This window comes from Schistocerca serialis, chromosome 1 (genome assembly GCF_023864345.2).
Source record: "Schistocerca serialis cubense isolate TAMUIC-IGC-003099 chromosome 1, iqSchSeri2.2, whole genome shotgun sequence".
NCBI lineage: Eukaryota > Metazoa > Arthropoda > Insecta > Orthoptera > Acrididae > Schistocerca > Schistocerca serialis.
The window spans coordinates 914,988,474-915,007,990 of NC_064638.1; the positions used below are offsets into that span (position 1 = coordinate 914,988,474).

General features: G+C 38.2%; 1 protein-coding gene across 2 annotated transcripts in view; it reads left to right on the forward strand.

The window, feature by feature from the left end:
- The window catches only part of LOC126412135 (uncharacterized), a 126,974-nt gene extending 110,941 nt beyond the window's left edge, over positions 1 to 16,033 (forward strand). The window contains exon 6 of one of the 2 annotated variants that reach the window (XM_050081629.1): positions 15,857 to 16,033. In XM_050081629.1, the coding sequence (XP_049937586.1) occupies positions 15,857 to 15,906 (50 nt within the window). In that variant the 3' untranslated portion in view covers positions 15,907 to 16,033. Of the gene's footprint in view, positions 1 to 7,169; positions 7,415 to 15,856 lie in introns of those variants that run through there. The other variant, XM_050081647.1, reaches the window with a different exon arrangement.
- The last annotated feature ends 3,484 nt before the right edge of the window (positions 16,034 to 19,517 follow it).

The following is a 19,517-nucleotide window of genomic DNA, read 5'->3' on the forward strand; positions in this document are numbered from 1 at the left end:
AACAACATATTGCAGATTTATAGTACCCAAATATAGGTAGGTGGAGTAGGAACAGGAATTAGTACAGTTATAAGGAAAGTATATAAAAAGACCAAACTGGTTTAAAATCAGGACCGGTGTTTTGCTATGGGAAACTCCCCATCATACCCCCTTCAGATTTAATGGTAAAATGATCCAGTGGACAGCCCGTCAAAAACTGAATGCAGATCAAGCATGAAATCAGGAAGGAGGTGTACTAGACTGTGAAAAAAAAAAAAAAAAAAAAATAGAAACGGTGAATGGTCCAAGAATAGAGAGTGCAATATAGAGCAGCTGGGTTCACAAATGGCTTCATGGTTAATTGGTTACAGTGTTGGACTGCCAACTGGGTGAGCCAAGTTCTAATCTCTTTCATGCCTTTTTTTTTTTTTTTTTTTTTTTTTTTCACTTTCGCTTTATTCAAATTTGTGTCTGTGTCATGATGTAACGTCCACTTGCAACAGTGAGGCTTAAGGTAGGGACCTATAATGATGGTTGATTCTGGACAACTACTCTATTTACAGCTGAAAGGAAGTGACTTTCAAATGGGAACTGCAAATGTTTGAGGACAAGGTGCCGAGTCAGCTGAATCCTCCACTGGAAAACACATCTGGTGTGTCATACACAGCATTAGTGACAGTATGTGTGTGTCATATGATAGGAATCTCTCACACCTAATTTGTATGACTGGTAAGTGAGTGAGCTATGCTTCCTTGCCCGATACAGGTGTTCATATGGATGTGAATGTGATCACTCACAAGGAAATGATGACTACATAATTGTTTGTCATGTAAACTGCAGCAAATGAACACAACACTTTCACAATCACACAGTTTCTCTGTGCTCTGTCAAAACATATGTTTTTAACATTTTTGAAGTTGCATTCCATTACAGAAGTCTTGACTCTTGAATTCCTTTGTTGTAACATAGTTCACACCTGTTTATTTGTTGTTTTCATTTCTGTGAGACATCTGTGTGGTATCTTGCCTGCTTGCACTATTCATCACATTTACTTGTGATGCTAACTTATTTTTATGACAACTCATATAAAAAGTAAAAAAATCTGTTCTTTACTGCACTTGTTGCTCTTTGACTATTCACTGTTTCTATGTTGGCCTTTTTTTCACAGTTCTGTACACTTTCTTCCTGATTTCTGCTTGATCTGTGTTCAGTTTTTGATGGGCCATCCACTGGGCCATCTTACCACTAAATCTGAGGGGTGTGTGATGGGGTGTTTCCCTTGTTAGGAACATAGCAGGGAGGAAACATTTGTGTATACTTAATTTAAAGATGGAAAGACCTCTAAGAAGAGTAAATAAAACTGATAATACACAGCAAACCTTACTTGATAATGGAAATGGTGTTTTCAAGTAAAAGTAAAGTAAAACTCCTCAGCGTGAAATTTTGGTTATGATAACAGAAATGACAGAGGACATATGCTAGTAGAATTTGCAAGACTAGATTAATAAAGTCCAGTATCATAGGAAATAAAAAGAGAGGCAATAATTTAGTAAAAAGCAAATTATGTTGCAGGTATGAATAGAACAGAAGAAAAGAACATTGCAAATGGAATGAGGCAACTATTAAAGAGGAGGTAAGAATTTCAGGCAACAGAACATGTTGTATTACACAAGATTATTCTTAAATGTTTTCAGTAGGATACAAGAAGATACAATGAAATTACACTGCTCATAAGAACCAGGGAAAACATGTATGAAGCCCAATTATGTTGAATCTATTTTGATACACAGTACCTGTGGTCTTACTTCATAGATCGAGGCAGTCACTTTCAGTGTTTACAACAACTAGTCATTAGACATCTATCAGCTGTGTTATGTATTAAAGTATCAGGTGACCCCTCAGAAGGACATGAATACTGGTGTCCCACATTCTCTAGGGAGGTACACAGATGGCAGTTGTCATTTCAAGACATCGTATTCAACCAAGCATGTGCAGTGCAACACTCAATGCAGTGCAAGTTGCAAGGGCAGTCTGATGCAAGGATGGACTTTCCATTGTGCTGCTGCAGATGCCAATGTCTCTCCATCTGTCATCCATAGGTTGTGGACACACTGCAGGGAGACAGGTCAGTACACAAGACAAGCTGGACAAGGTTGCTGGCGCATTACAACTTCTGATGAAGATCAATATCTAGCCATCTCTGCAGTGCACTGTTAACACGGTTACCATCAGTGCACCGCAACATGATCTCAGAAGGACCACTGGAGCTGCTGAGGTACAGGTTACAAGAAAGGACTTTATAATCCAGATGTTCTATTCAAGTACCCTGCTTGACATGATAATGTCTCACAGCTTGCCTTCAGTTTTACTGTTCCCATGTCAACTGGCAACATTGTTGCTGGTGAAACATGTTATTCATACACAAGTGCAGAATTTCTCTGATGTCAGGTACTGGCCATGAACATGTGTGGAGACAGCATAGTGAGCAGTACCTGCCAAAGTTCGTACAGGAAATCAACAGATTCTGCCAAGGTTCTGTGATGGTATGGGGAAGGCTCAGTGTTGACAGCCATACAGATCTTGTTATTCATTGTTGTCTCACTGTAAGGCAGTTCACTGAACAGATCCTGTTGGACCATGTGGTGACTGTTGCATACAGTGGTGACCTTGAATTCCTTCCAGCATGATAACGCAAGGGCCCATGTGCCAGGTGTCACCAGGGACCTTTCATGAAGTCTGGACATCGAAGTAATGGAATGGCGAATGGTGAGTCCTGACCCAAACCCCATTAAACATGTGTAGGCCAAATTCATGTTTGACCTGTTACACCACGGACTCTTCAAGAAACCTAAAGGGCTCTCACTGAAGAATGGGAATGTACACCACAGAGTGACCTCTGTAAATTTATTTAGAGCATTCCATGTAGGTGTCTGGCACTGATAAATGTTCACAGAGAACATACCCATTATTGAAGTTCTTTAAGTTCAATGACAAGCTCCTAGTATGCAGGAGGAATGATTGTTTCAACTTTGTTTTCAACACCAGTCCAACATTTCAGTAACTGTTATGTAAATAAATAAGGGTATAATGATGATTTGTTGTTCATGTACTTTATGAAAGATAGAGGTATAATTTGGTAACAACCCAATCCTCAATTATTGCTCAGTGGAGTATAGATGATGCTGAAAGTCATGTTTCCCTAATTCTTTTGAGCAGGTATATGAGAAACAGAGCAATTCAGCAAGAAAATAAAACAGAAAAATATGCTGAGTATACACTACATTTTACTCTCAGCAGTTCTAGAGGAACTGTTTAGATTCTTAATCTGTGAAAATAAAGACAAATTATATGTCACTGAATCATGTTGTTAACCACCTTCATTTTGCCGACGAAATTATACTGTTTGCCTGTAGTGCAGCTAAATACCAACAACAAATGGAAGAATTTAATAAAGGAAGCTGGAAAGTAAGCCTGAATAATCACTTAAAACAAGACTACAATTATGTATATATTGAAAAGAAACTGTTACAAACAAACAATGAAGTAACAGAATCATCTGAGTTTTAAGACATAATTAATTACTACTGCAAAAGAAAAAAAAAGAAAAGAAAAAGGATATGGAGGGGGAAGGATACGGAACAGCAACACGGGGTGAATGAGTGGTACATGAACCAAGGAACTTATCTGCTGACTTCCAAGAGATAAGAAAAGATCGATATGATGACCTAATGGATGGTAGGTAGATGATATTGAACAACATGGATCATAATAGCTGAGGACTGTGAAAAGTTTAGAGGAGGCCTTTATCCAGCAGTAAATGTCAAATAGTGGTGGTAATGATTATCACCCCTCTCATTTCCTCTAACCTCAAATAGAGTCTTATAACACATATTTCTGACTTCCTCCCTGATGAGTCTCTGTCTTTCTTGAATTTTATCCACTTTTACTCTGCATCTTACAAGTCTATGGTCACTAGCAATTAGTGTGTTTCTTGGTGTGTGTAAGGGGGGGAGGTGGGCGGGGGGTGGCGTGTGCTTACATGTTGTCTTCTTTGTCTTGTCCACAGCTAAATAAGGGCTTGGAATGATAGCTCAGAATACCTAGTGGTTTTCTTTCAAAGTGCCTGTCTGCCACTCGCTATCTCCTCTGAGTGATGAGTAACCATCAACTCTATTTCATATTGTCAAACAATGGAAAATCCAGGAGGGAATGTAACAGTATTATGAAAAGAGTAGTTGCTACTCGCCATGTAGCGGAATTGCAGATAGGCACAACAAAAGGACTGTCACAAAGGCCCATCTGCAACTCAGCATCTTCACTATATGGTGAGTAGCAAATATCCTTTTCATAATACTACTTCATACTGTTGTTAAATTACACCTATGCCTCATAAATGAACCTCACTTTGTATTTCCTAAATACCTTACCCCTTGAGAACAAATATGCTATCTGAAAATTGTGTATACTGAAGTTCAAGTGATCAACAAAAACCAGGAGAAGTATTCAGCCACTGCATTTGCAAGTGACACATTAAAGTCAACTTGTGTTTACATAGTTAGCTAAATCATAGTACTAGTGTATGGAAGAAAGACTTCTCAATGACTTTTTTAATTTTTTTTGTAAAAATGCCACATGAGAATCTCAAGATTATGTGAAAGGTTACATAAAACATTGAGAACCACAAAAAACTTTGAAAATTGTTCAAGGGAGCAACATGCTGAATCACAAACAGGTATTTTGGTTTTCCATGTATAGTGAATAAACAGATCCACAAAATGCCAAAGGAATAACACTTTTCAGGTCATGTAAGGCAGATAACTGAAGTTACAGGAAAGATAAGTGTAGAATACATTGAGTGCATCCTTAAATTTGTGGTTACCTTTGCTGGCTATTTATGCAAGGGCCCTATTTATGATTATGAGTGACTGCTTTTGATTTTTCTTCAGTGGGGAAGTTTGCTGTGGGATCTACTCAACATTGTGCCACTAGAAAAACCTCTGATGTACGAGGGTAAGTCAGTTATTATGCACAAAGTAGTTCTGAAATTTTATTGTAATCAAATAGGAAACTTACAAGAACATCATTATTCAACATAGTCTCCTTGAATTTCAACACAATTGGTCCATCGTTGTACAAGCTTCTTGATGCCCTCATATAAGGTTCTCAGTTGAGCTGCAAGCTAGGAATGCACTGCTTCTCAAATCGACAGCCCCTTAATGCCTGTTTGAATGGACCAAACAAATGATAGAAGGGGCAAGATCGGGACTATATGGAGGATTATCCAGTACTTCAGATTTGAGTTTCTGGAGCATTTCAGCAGTGTGGGCAGCAGTATGCAGACAGGCATTGTTGTGCAACAATACAACACCTTTTGACAGCAATCCTCAGAATCTGCTTCAAATTGCAGGCTTTAGCCTGGCAGTAAGCATCTCACTGTAATGTACACTGTTTATTGTTGTGCCCCTTTCCCCATAATGCTCCAATATCGGATCCTGTGCTTCCCAAAATACCGCTTTCCTGCAGATGGTTGGGTCTTGAACTTTTTCTTGCACAGCGAATTTAGATGTTTCCATTCCATACTCTGCCATTTACTCTCTGGCTCGTAATGATGGATCCATGTTTTGTCACCAGTAATGATCCTGTCGAAGGAGTTGTTCCCTTCATTTCCATAGCGATCCAAATGCTTTTTGCAGATGTCCAAACGCATTTTTTTATGCAACTGTGTGAGTTGTTTTGGGACCCATCTTGCACAAACTTTATGAAACCCAAGTCTGTTGTGGATGATTTCATAGGCAGAACCATGACTAATTTGAAGACAATGTGCCACTTCATCAATAGTTAATCGTCTGTCTAAGAGAATCATTTCACATGAACGCTCAATGGTTTCTTCATTTGTGGTGGTAAACGGTCGTCCGGCTCCTTCATCGTGCATAACACTTGTGTGAGCCTTTCAGAATTTTTCAATCCATTGATAGACACTCTATTGTGGCAAAACACTGTTCCCGTACTGTACCAAATGTCTTCGAGGAATTTTGCCCTCTGATACGCCTTCTGACCACAAAAATTGGATCACTGAACGTTGCTCTTCTTTGGTGCAAATCGACAGTGGAGCAGCCATGATTAACATCACGGCAGCGCTAACCTAGCAGCTTGAAAATTGCTAAGATATAACAACAAATAAACAAAGCATGTATCATCAACATAAAATGACAGTACTACCAAAATAAACAAAAATATAACTAAGTTGTGGATAATAATTGACTTATCCTTGTAGAAACTGAGTAGCAAGTTGAATTACAGTACAGGGTGTACATAAAGTCAGGGAACACTTTCAATTATTTATTGCACAAGAACCAAACATTGTACAGATATCATAGATATGTCATTTTGTAGAGAAACCCTCAAAGTTTCTTTCATGTATACCGCCACAGCATAGTTTGGTAATTTGCCGATAGTCAGCACTTGTCACAAACATGGCAAGTTCAGGTGTGGAGTGAGCTTTCTGTGTGATGGAGTTTGACAAAAACAAGTGTGCTACAGCTGTTCAACATAGGTTTAGTACCAAGCGTGGTAAGAGGCCACCAACAAGGAAGGCCATTTACCACTGGCACAACAAATTCATTATGACAGGTTGCTTGTGCCCGGCAAACAGAAGCGGATGACCCAGCATGAGTGAAGTGAATGTGGAATGCTTATGAGAGACATTCATTAAGAGTTCAAAGAAATCAGTGCATCGTGCATCCTGTGAACTCGAAATGGCTCCAATGACAGTGTGGAAAGTCCTGGGACAGAATCTGTCTATGGAACCATTCAAATTGGAGCTAGTGTAGAAGCTCAATGATGATGACAAAGACAAGCATTTTGAGTTTTGTTCGCAGTTGCAACAATTGAATGAGGATGGGGATGGTATTGTTGATTGCTTAATTTTTAGTGACAAAGCCACTTTTCACGCTAATGGGAAAGTGAACAGATGTAATTGTCGAATCTGTGGTACAAAACATCCACACAAATGCATTGAATTTGAGCGTGATTCCCCAAAGGTAAATGTTTTTTGTGCGTTGTCAAGTCGTAAACTGTAAGGGCCATTCTTCTTCACTGTGAGCACTGTCACTGGATATTCCTACTTGGACATGTTGCAGCAATGGCTGATACCTCAAATGCAATTGAACTCTCCATTTATCTTTCAGCAGGATGGGACTTCACCCCATTTTCATTGTAAAGCTTATGGGTACCTGAACGTGGAGTTGCTACGTCGATGAATCGGCCGTGCTACAGAAGGGGACAGCTGTTTCATGAAATGGCCTCCCTGATCACCAGATCTCACTCTGTGTGACTTTTTTATGTGGGGACACATTAAAGATCTGGTGTATGTACCACCTCTACCTCATGATGTAGCAGAGCAACTGCCACAGTCGACAATGCCATGCTGGGATGGGTAAGGCAAGAATTCGATTACCGTATTGATGTCTGTTGGGTCACTCATGGTTCGCATATCAAATGTTTGTAAAAAATACTTTCAGATTTTCTCTTCAAAATGCAATATGTGTAACATCTGTACAATGTTTAGTTCCTGTACAATAAATAATTGAAAATGTTCCCGGACTTTATGTACACTCTGTATAATGGCTACCAGGAGCAAATTATAGACATCATGTATGTCTCAGAAAATAAACTCTGATGTGTCACAAAGTCATTAAGTTCATTACTGAAATTATAAAAAAAATATGAGACAGTAAAGCAGACATTTTTCTAGTAAGAACTGAATTTTTATTTTAAGTTATACACTCTCCATCCTTGATTTCCGTTTATTTTTCTTGGACATACAGGTTCATGCAGTGGAAAACTCTGTATTGTGTTTGTTTATGATTGTCAAAATTTACAGTATATTCTACGTAATTTCTCTCTCCTAATACACACATTTTTTTTAATATTGAATATAAACCAAAGGCCACAATAGATCAACATATAATACAACTTAAAAACACCTTGTCTACGATACTTCAAGAGAACAGATCAAACACTAGCAAAAAGAAATTTAAATCCTGCACTCATTTTGATGGACTCCCCCCTGAGTGCACTGAAACATTCTTTTTTCCAACATAACTTAACTACTAGTTTTCTGTTGTAAGCTTGATTATCTTGTTCAAAATTTATAAAGCAAATTTTGAACTCAACTAAATAAGGTGCTACAGAAAGCTTTATGACTGGTGAATCAAATATTCATAAATTATCACATGAGGAATAGTGTAACAGCTACAAAGCAGCACTCTGTCAGTCTCAATTCTCACAGTAGTTTTTAAAATCAGTTTCACTAGTAATGTGATATTTGTTGGTTTGCACACATGCATGACAATATTTGTGGCTTGACGTAATGTACAAAAAATTTCCAGATATTCAATACACCTGTGATTCCAGTATTTTTGGCTCAGTTAACCTGTATCGACACCTGTAAAACAAATCAGGCCTTTGTCTTTCTACACAGACATTATGTACAGAACATACAGGATGACAATTAATGAACTATATGAAATAAAACTGTCATAACTTCTGAACAGTTTGTGTTAGGACATTCAAACTGCATGGTTGGCCACAGGGCATGATGGGAATTAGCATGCGGTATGTGGTATGGTTTAGCGACAAAGCCTACTTCATTTGGATGGGTTTGTCAATAAACAAAACTGGTGCATTTGGGGGACTGAGAATCCACATTTCCCAATCAAGAAGTCTCTTAACCCTCAAAGGATGACTGTGTGGTGTGCAGTGTCCAGTCATGGAATAATCAGTGTGATATTCCTTGATGGCATGGTGGCTACCAAACAGTGCGTAGAAGTTTTGGAAGACGATTTCATTCCCGTCATTGAAAGTGACCCTGATTTCAACAAGATGTGGTTCATGCAAGACAGAGCTTGACCTCATTGAAGCAGGAGAGTGTTTGATGTTCTGGAGAAGCACTTTGGGGACCGCATTCAGGCCACTGGCATGGGCCTCAGTTGTCCGCCATATTCCCCGGGTCTGAACACATGCAACTCCTTTTTGTGGGGCTATATTAAAGACAAGGTATACAGAAATAACACCAAAACCATTGCTGAGCTGAAAACAGCCATTCAGGAGGTCATCAAACATCATCAACGTTCCGATACTTCAGCCGATCATGCAGGATTTCACTCTTTGTCTGTGCCACATCATCACCAATGATGGCAGGCATATCGAACATATCATAACCTAAATCCAAATATCCATAATGATGTTTACATGTTGAAGACAGGGTGTGAACACTGTAGTTTGTAACTAATTTACTTTTTTTTCATGGAGTCCAATAATTGTTGTCCTGTACATATACTCCGCCATTCACATGTAAGTGCCTGCTATTCCTCTACCATTCTGCCCTCAAACAGCACACAGGAAAAACGAACACTTATGTATTTCCATGTGAGATCTGATTTCTCTTCTTTTGTTATGATGATCATTTCTCCATCTATGGGTGGGCACCAACAAAATAGTTTCGAATTTGGAGGTGTTGGTTGTGACTGAAATTTCATGAAAAGATCCTGCCCCAATGAAAAAGTCTTTGTTGTAATGTCTGCCAGCCCAACTCATTTTGTGTCATAGCCGGGACACTCCCCCCCCCCCCCCCCCCCCCTCTCTCTCTCTCTCTCTCTCTGCGCTATGGATCCCATACCACACAGCAACATGAGGGTGGACAAGCATAGTATAGAAAGTCTCTTTAATAAACTTGTTGCACCTTCTTAGATTTCTGCCAATATAATGGTCTTAGGTTCATTTTCTCCACAATATTATCTATGTGAATGTTCCAGTTTATGTTATTCATGACTGCAATCTCTAAGTATTTTGGATTTGATTGCCTTTAGACTTGTGTGGTTTATTGTGTAACTGAAATTTAGGGGATTTCTGTTAGTACTCATGTGGATAACTCCACACTCTTCATTTTTTTAGAATCAATTGCCATTTTTCGCACCATACAGATATCTTGTCAGAATAAATTTTACAATTGGTCTTGATCTTCTGATGACTTTACAAAGACTGTAAATAACAGAATCAATTGCAAATAATTGAGGGGATCAGAGTGTCTCCTCAATTGTTTATATAGATTAGGAACAACAGAGGGCCTATAAAACATGATACTGATACTTCATCCAAAAGAGCTGTGAGGCATTACAAATACTGTAACTATGGTTACATTAGCATCAATAATGTAAATTTAGTCTCATCAGGCAGAAGCTTCCCTAAAAGTTAATTACAATTTTTTTTCTACTGAGGTGTCATTTCCCACTTTATACTTTGCAGCCTGAAACTGTGATATTGGTTTCCACTCAAGTAAGTGGAGAGTGCAGTCTTATGGAATAGTTGATATACAGTCACTGTGTTTGCAGGTGCTTGAATCAAACCAATTGTTTATACAGTCACATTTTAAGTTGTTTGGGCCACAAAATATACCATGTCCTTTCATCTTTGTTGATCTCTGCTTAATATCAAGATTTGTTTTTAAGATAGTTGTGTATTATTTTGCAGGGCTGTTAATATATTGGTTCAATTTTTTGAGTTTACATATTCAAGGTTTACATTTTGGCCAAACCATCACAGTCATTAAAAATTTTATTATGAAAGAGACTGCACAGAAGACTGTCTATTTCCAATACAGCTATTTTTTGTTTTCCAAAAAGAATTTAACATTTTGCACAAGGGAATAGTTACACATGTAGATTCCATATTCTACTCCTGGCATCTACTGGTCCTTTCATTCATTACAATACATAGATCGCATATGGAAAGAGAACATTTAGAGATGTGGAACAAGTCCAGATACACATTAACAAAAGAAAAACAAGTAGTAGAAAATTAATCTGTACATTGTGTAACACTGAACTAATACTACACCATTTATTGCTACTTGTGCTTATGCTAGCTAAATTTAATGTAGGAAATTATATACAATGTTGACACTGTGAAAAAGCCATCACTTCCCTAGTTACGTTGAATGGTTGCTGTGCAGCTGCTACTGGTATCTTAATATTAACTTTATAAAACAGTTTTCTGAAATAAAATAGCTACCTACATTTAAAAATATGGAAATGTGTTTACAATACGTTACTACTTGACATACAACTGACAATAAACACAGATGTCTAATATGTAGCTAATAGAACTCTTCAATTCCTGAATGTATGGATAAACAGAAAAAGTGGTTAAAGAGAGATGTTTTTAAATTGATTGGGATTCCCAATTTCTTGCTGTATGTCAGATGTAGGTATTTTTATATTGTATTGGAGTCCAAAACTCTGCTCTGAACCCTTGATGATGAGACAGTCAACATGAAAATTATTTTTGTATTTTGTATTGCGATTGTGTAGATCATAGTTACCTGAAATTGATTTTTATAGTTAGTAACAAAAGCCATTACTGGGAATTTAGGTGTAAGAATTCCAAGGCCCTTAAAATGGCCTCTATTTTTCACAATATTCTTACTGCTCATGTTTGCTAGTTTATTCTGCTCCAAAAGATAACTTAAGACAAAAATAAGTGAAATATGAAAAACTAAGCCCAACACGTGTCTTTAGATCCAAAGAATGAGAGATGCTTATAACGACAAAACATGCTAATTAGAGAATTTTTATTACTTTATCTGTGTGTTCACTCTATTCTAATTCATCGTCCAGCTGGATCACAACTAACTTTCACATAGTGTGTATCATTCAGCATGTGATAACATTAACTGTTATGCAAGCAGATAATTTTTGCTTGCTTTACATCATATAATATGAATCTGTCAGATTGAGACAAATTGGTAGCTCAGCTCTGTGAATCTCTTATAAGTCTTGCTCAGTTTTGACCCAAGACTATTATATAGGTGCCATCAACAACCACAACACTATTTGATTAATCCTTTAAGTAATATGAAAATCATTTACTTAGTTTTGGTGGGTCCAGTACTGAGCACTGTGGGACCCCACATTCTGAGGTTGGTTTACATTTTCGAGTGTCTTTCAGTGTGGCCATCACTTCAGTTATGAAGGCAAGATTCCATCCAAGCAAGGGGATGTGAAAGCCACAGTAGTGCCTCACACAGGACACTGTGTATCCATTGGCATCCACGAGCTCCTGTTTAGAAAATATATTCTGATGGAATGTTAGCAACACAGTCATAGACACATGTGGCTTGTATATGAAAAGTGGATGTCATGTGGCTTGTACATGCAATCTTGTGTTGGTGAGGTATTATCAATTGAGCCTTGATCACAGTTATGGCGTCTTACAATTCAGCTTGCAGTTCTGAGCATTAATTTCTTTTTATTAATTGATTTGATATCAGCATATAGGAAACAGGAACAGTATTTTGTTTAAACATTACATATATTTGAAAATTTATTTTTAACTATGTTGTTATCACAAAAAATATGAAATTTCAACACTGTATAATATAAACGATTTTACCTCAAACACTGAAAAGCAACTGGTGTCATCATAAAGTATCATGAGTATGATGAGTTTTAATTTAGATGATCCAGAATTATCAGTTTCTTATGAAGATGATAGGTTTGTGGACACAGCTGATGCTTATGGCAGTGTTGATTATGATGGTTGTGTTGGTAATGGTGATGGCAGTGATAAGTAGTTCACTGGGCCTGGTGCAGACATTAGTCTGCAGTCTGTGGAATGGTATGATGTCAGTGGCTATCATCTGTCAAGGACTCTATAGACCAAGAAAAATATAAAACTGAATACACAAGGCAAGTAAAGAATTTTATGGTAGTAATTATCAATCATTAACTTGTGTGTTGACTAAGCCAGAAATGTTCTAAGGCTCTAGGAGCAATAAAGATTACCAAAATCTGATGGTGCAACGTCAGCAAATATGCAACACCACTTCCTGAATTTCACAAGAAACAAACAGCAGAAATAAAAAAGTGTGAAAGAGATGCTAGAAGTTTTACTTAAGTATGTCTGAAACTCATTGAAGGTTTGAAACTTTGGAACAAGGTAGTCACAACTGTAAAATATGCAACAAATTAGTCTGTCCACCTTATTGTTCACAAACACAATATTGCTATGTTCCTGGATACATAGTCCCACACAGTAATTTGTGACATATTTAACCTGGGGCAGCAGCATCCTCATGATGTGCTAACTCACATGTATAGGATAAAGTAATTTTAATATGATTTTCAAAAGTTCTTGTTATTGTGGACTGGCCTGATAGTGAATTATTTTTCACTATGCATGAGGCAATCAATGTGTTAATTATGTTCCAAATCATGTGTTTTGCTTGGAGTGTTACTTTTTTAGTACAGTAACTTTCACTTGGCAGTAATTTGTTCTGAGTCATATTATTTTTGTACGCGAGAGTTTGATGTGGTGGTATTTATATCATTCCCTTGCAACATTCTCTTCAACAGCTTTTTTCCCCTCATAACTAATTTTCTTATTAAGTTTACTCTGCTCACGTATTTTATTATGATTTGGTTGTAAATTTTACAGTTCATCACAACGTTTATCTGATTATACCTGTAACATTTACTTTTTAGTTTTTACACGGCAACTAACACGAATTTACATTTACTTCACATTTTAATATATCCTGCAATGTATGTAGCCCAGTGAAGCTAGGACACTGTATTGTACTGCATTGACAACTGGTATCTTATCTACTGAACAAAATCATGTGTAGTCAGAATGTTTGATCTTTCCAAGCAAACTAAATCCAGGAAAAAGTTTATTCAAAATAATGCAGTGAAATAAACGCTTTTCGATCCATTTAATTAAATAAAATTTTTAAATGAACTAATGTGAAGCAAAACATTAAAAAGCAATTTTAGTAGCATGCAGACTAAGGAAAGGGGTAGCTTAATAAATACACCGGTGGGAAAAAAAAAGAAAAATATCTGCAACATCAAGAAGTAGTGTGACAAAAAGGAAAGTTGGAAGGCATGTTTCTAAATCTGAAAGATGATGACTATTCAAATTTCACACCAGTCACATGAGTGGCGCTAGTAGCACCACTATGAGGATTCAGATCAGGTTTGTTTTAAATACTCGCTGTAACGGTCGTGAGCATTAGTTATGTTAGAGACTGGATGTGGTAAGTTGATGTTAGTCAAGAATGCCTTTCCGGTGACAAAGATGCCATTATCAACACCTCACTGAGTTTGAACAAGGTTGTATAATGGGGCTACAAGAAGCTGGATGTATCTTCTGTGATGCTTCACAAACACTTGGCAGGAATGTAGCCACTGTAAATGACAGCTAGCAATGGTGGTAATGAGAATGTATGATCACAAGATGACTGGGCTCCAGAAGGCCATGTGGCACTAACAGTGAGGGAAGACCACTGTGTTCAGCCTATGGCTTTGGTGAATCATACTGCATCTGTAGCAGTTGTTGGTGTCACAGTGACACAAAGAACTGTTACAAATCGGCTGCTTCAAGGACAACTCTGAGCCAGATGCCCTGTAGCAGGCATTCCACTGACCCCAAATCACTGCCATTTCCGTCAGTGGTGTCAAGCAAGAGCTCATTGGAGGGCAGTATGGTGGTCTGTTGTGTTTTTGATGAAATCTGGATCCACCTTGGTGCAAGTGAAGACTGTGTGTTGGTTAGGAAGAGGCCAGCAACCAACCTGTCTGCACACTTATGTATGAAAAAAGTTGAAAAAAAAAAAAACAAAAAAACAGGGAAATATGATATCTAATGTAATGTTTGTAGTATGTCTTTCATATAAAGAATATTTTTGCTGCTGCTTCTGTTTTATAAATTCATCACAATTGTGCAGGAAGATTGCTGATGGACCAAAAAAGCATCCTTAGCATAAAAAATGAAGTAATTTATATTGGCAACTGTCCAAAGTACCTCAAGCTGACATGATATGCACCAAACTCAATAAAGTAATAGTGAAGATAATGTGATCTGGTTCATCCAGTCTGTTATGTAATACTGTGCTAGTCAGTGTGAAATATGAATTACCAGTGCTTATCAGAAGTCATATTTACAAGGTGATGTCATGACTAATAATGAGGGATATATATTTTTTCCCTTTCTTTTACTACCTTCAACTCCACAGATATATTTATGATGACGTAGAATATTTTTTAATTTGGTTATATAGCGTAGAACATGAAGTGTGACTATGTTTACTTTGCTGTTTTATACATGAGTTCTTTATATAAAGACTTAAATTTTTTCCCTGATGATCTTTCAAATAGTTTTATTACATGTACTGTGTGAAACGGAATGCAGTAAGCAGAAGTGTTGTAAGAACTGTGGTGCGAGAGAGGTGTCAGTAGTTGTTGGGTCGAACAGTTTGGCAGACAGTCACGGATGATGCTCGAGCATGGCGTATGAAAGCAAGTATTGTGTGTTGTAATGGTGTGCATTTAACGAGGTATTAACACCGGAAGTTCATGTGTTAGACATGGTTTGAAATTTGACTTCATGATAGACATTCTAAATGGACGTTGCATTATGCAAATGATGTTGGTTTCTGCAGAATGATGCTTGTGGCAGTGATAATGCACTCATAAACAGACAGTGTTGTCATCAATTTAGAATTGAACTGCATTATATAAACTGTGATTTTAATATTACTCATTTTTCTTGACAACGAAATATGACGTATGTTAAAACACTAACCGCCAATGTGGAAACTGTGAACACTGTTGCTACGTAAGTGATTGCTTTCACAGGAACATTGTTATGAACCATGAATATTAACAGCAGATGGACTGTGTAACTTCGCAACTGACAAATTATATTAAATGGAATGTTAATTTAAACACATGTGGACTGTGCCAAACTATTGTGTGTGAAAGTTGCAGTTGAACTAATATGACCTTCAAGTGCTGCATAAACAGTTACTTTGTTCTAGCCTATGACAAATGGATGCTACGCACCTTATTTATTACCACCAAGAGCTGAAACAGGATGTAAGGAAAGAGGATGTATAAATGATAAGGACACAACTGGATGAACTTCTAGAATTTATATCAGCAACTTCAAATTGCTTCTGCTGCCATCACCACATCACACCAGCCCAGAACAGATAAGACTCAAAACCACTCCTCTCTTCAAGAAACTCACAATTGTAAACAATTCAATTTCTTTTTGCTTTGTAGTAGATTATCTCTTAATGTTTCTCTCCATAAATAAAAGTACTGTATTTGTAAAGACTGTTCCAACTTCAGTGATTGTTGATCCCACCATTAACAGTAGTTATTGCCATCAATTATCCGTTTTTGCTTTTCAGTGTATTTGTTCTAGACGCTGCATGTGTTATATGTGTCTTTTCGAGGGGTGTGCTTTGATGTGTATATACAGTAGTTTAAGCAGGTGAATTTGTGTGTTGTACTGTGAAATGTGGCCAGATGCGCAATTTGACGCACCCGCCATTGAAGTTATTCACACTGTCCAATTACAAAGAAGTAGCTTATTTGCCATTGGCTCAAGTTAGTGTATTAGAGGGAACTTTGAATCTAACAGCTGTCAAAGTACGGCATTTTTGTTAACATGCCACTGAACTTCATATTTTCCTTCATTCATGATCAGACGCAAATTTATTTGGGTTTAACTGTTACTGTTAACCAAAATTACAGTATACTGTGTCCTTATTTATCAAATTAACTTTGGAGTGTTTTGCTGTTTTCACTATCAAAGGATTTTATTATCAGAATTTTAACAGGATTGGGAAACTTCTCATAAAGAGGCTTTCTTTTGAAGTTTCTGGAAGTAAAACGGGTTCTTGGTGTTTATGCAATATTAATTTACTTCATGCAGTTTTTCTTTAAACATTTTCTGATTACAAATTCATGGTCACAGTAAATCTCCAGGAACCATTTTCTTCACATATGTTGACCGTGTAGTGACAGGACAGTATTATGTGGATGCTGTTTATTCGAATGTGCAAAATTCAGATTGAAGCTTTGAAATTTTGGTAACAAGAGATATTTGTTTGGTGGTGTTGTATATACAGCAAATACAGTAAACGATAAGAGAAGATGAACGAGTAGCTAGTTTCAAGGTATGAGGAGATGACCAATATAAAAATGAAGAAGCAGAAGTTGTTGCAGAAAAAGGGTGTAAAGGACCAAACATTAAAGTGGAACCAAGTGTTGAAGGGCAAGCACAGCAGAATGGAGGATTGGAAAATATGTTAGCTAGGTTGTTAGAAGAAGGAAAGAAATGCATGGAAGGATAGAAGATGTAACAAAGAAATGAGTGGATGGATAGAAGCAGGTAACAAAGAAATGAGTGGGAGGATAGAAGCTACTAATAAAAAGATAGAATCTGTTACTAACAAAGTAGAAGGTATTAGCAAATCTCAAAAGGAAATGGGAGAGAAACTCAAAAACTTATACAAGAGATATGAACGAAGGTTGAAGGATTTGTAAAAGGAGTTTGAACAGGGATTGGTAAGGAGAATTTCTGGCGTCAAATTCAACATGGGAAAAGATTTTGAAAAGTTTAAGGATTATGTGAAAGAGACATTTAAATGGGATTAAAGGAAAAACAAACGAAATTCCAGGAAAGGTTACAGAAAAAACTAAACAGCTTGCATAAAAATGCAGGAGCCCAATCTAAAGAATGTGAACAAAGAAAGACTGGGGTAAAGGAGCTTTGTAATCAAATTGTTGGGGAACATAGGCAGAAAACTAAAGCAGAAGTGGAAGAGTAGCTTTAAAAATATAGTCTTTGATACCAAAGGGAATGTACATCCGGTGTCCTTTGTAAATAGCTTGAAAAGTCAGTTCACCACAGATTGGACAGAGAAAGACAAGCTAAGAAGGGCCAGAGCTTGTTTACAAGGTGAGAGTTTAGATTGGGGGGCAGATGCACCCAATAAATATGAAACTTTTGAGGAATTTGAGTCAGCTTTTATAGAAGAGTACTGGTCCAAAGAGAAAAAAGTGATATTACATGGGCCTTAAGACCACTGCGTGGTATGATATGATTGGTTGGTTGGTTTAAAGGAGGGGGGAAGCGATCAAACTGCGAGGTCACCAGTCCCTTGTACCTGGTAAAATATTTACACCAGGGAAAGAAGAAAAGAATGGATATGTACGGCATAATAACAGGAGAATGGAAGAACCAGAAGAATGGCAGAAGGACAACCAACACTACTATGGACAAAACAGGAAAAGAAAACCACAGAGAGAAGCAAGAAACAGGCAAAATGGAGAAAAACAAGCGAGCAGATGACCATGGCTGGCTGACCTCAAGAATAAAAAGGAAAAGCCAGCCATCTGCGACACATTAAAACATCCAGCCTAAAAGCATTAGAGTGGAGAACACAAAGGGACATGGGACACGTGTGAAAACTTATATAGAATGTTAAAACTCACCGTTACGTATAAAATGTAAAACTAAATTAGTCGATGAGACGTTATCAGCTAAAATTAATGGCAATGAGTCCGGTAACTGAAGAGTCCATCACAGGGCAGCCAAAGAAGGACAGCTCACCAAGATGTGGGCCACTGTCAGAGGGGCGCCGCACAGACAATGAGGTGGTTCATCATGGCGCAGAAGGTAGCTGTGTGTCACCCAAGCGTGGCCAATGTGGAGCCGACAGAGAACCACAGAGCCCTATGAAAGGCCCGCATGGAGGTCTTCCACACATTCGTAGTCTCCTTAATGGCACGCAGTTTGTTGTGCGTACTGAGATTATGCCATTCCATCTGCAAAAGCCGCAGAACCTTGCAGCATAGTACTGAACGCAGGTCAGTTGCAGAGAAGCTGATCTCCATAAGCGGTTTCCGCATAGCCTGTTTGGCCGGCCTTTCGGCAAGTTCATTGCCTGGGTTTCCGATGTGACCTGGGGTCCACACAAACACTACTGAACAACTGGACTGTTCCAAGGCATAGATGGCTCCTGGCAGGTAGCTACCAAGGGATGACGAGGGTAGCACTGGTTGATAGCTTGTAGACTACTCAAGGAGTGAGTACACAGAAGAAACGAATCCCAGGGCATGAACGGATGTGCTCAAGAGCAAGAGATATAGCCACCAGCTTGGCGGTGAGAACACTGCAGCCATCGGGCAAGGAATGCTGTTCAATATGTCCTCCATGGACACACACGAAGCCGACATGATCATCAGCCATCGAGCCGTCGGTGTAAAACACTTCATGGCCTCTGTACATGTCAAGAATCAGAGGACATGGCAGCGGAGAGACACTGTGTTAACTGAGTCCTTAGGGCCATGTGAAAAGTCCAGACGAAGCTGCGGCCTAGATGTACACCTTGGAGGTGTATGTGAGTGGACCTCAAGTTATTGGTGGTAAAGGCATCCTTGCCTTCCAGTTCAGAAAGAAGGGATCGGACATGAACTGCATTTGGAAGCCCTGGCCTGGGCCACCGATGCAGGAGATGAACCGCTGTTGGTAGGAAAAGGAGACATTAATTCAGATGTGCAGAAGAACTATGAACGTGTGCAACGTAACTGGCCAGCAGTTGGGCACGCCTAACCTTCAATGGAGGGACTCTGGCCTCCACCAGGACGCTGGTCACTGGACCTGTCCTAATAGCTCCTGTTGCT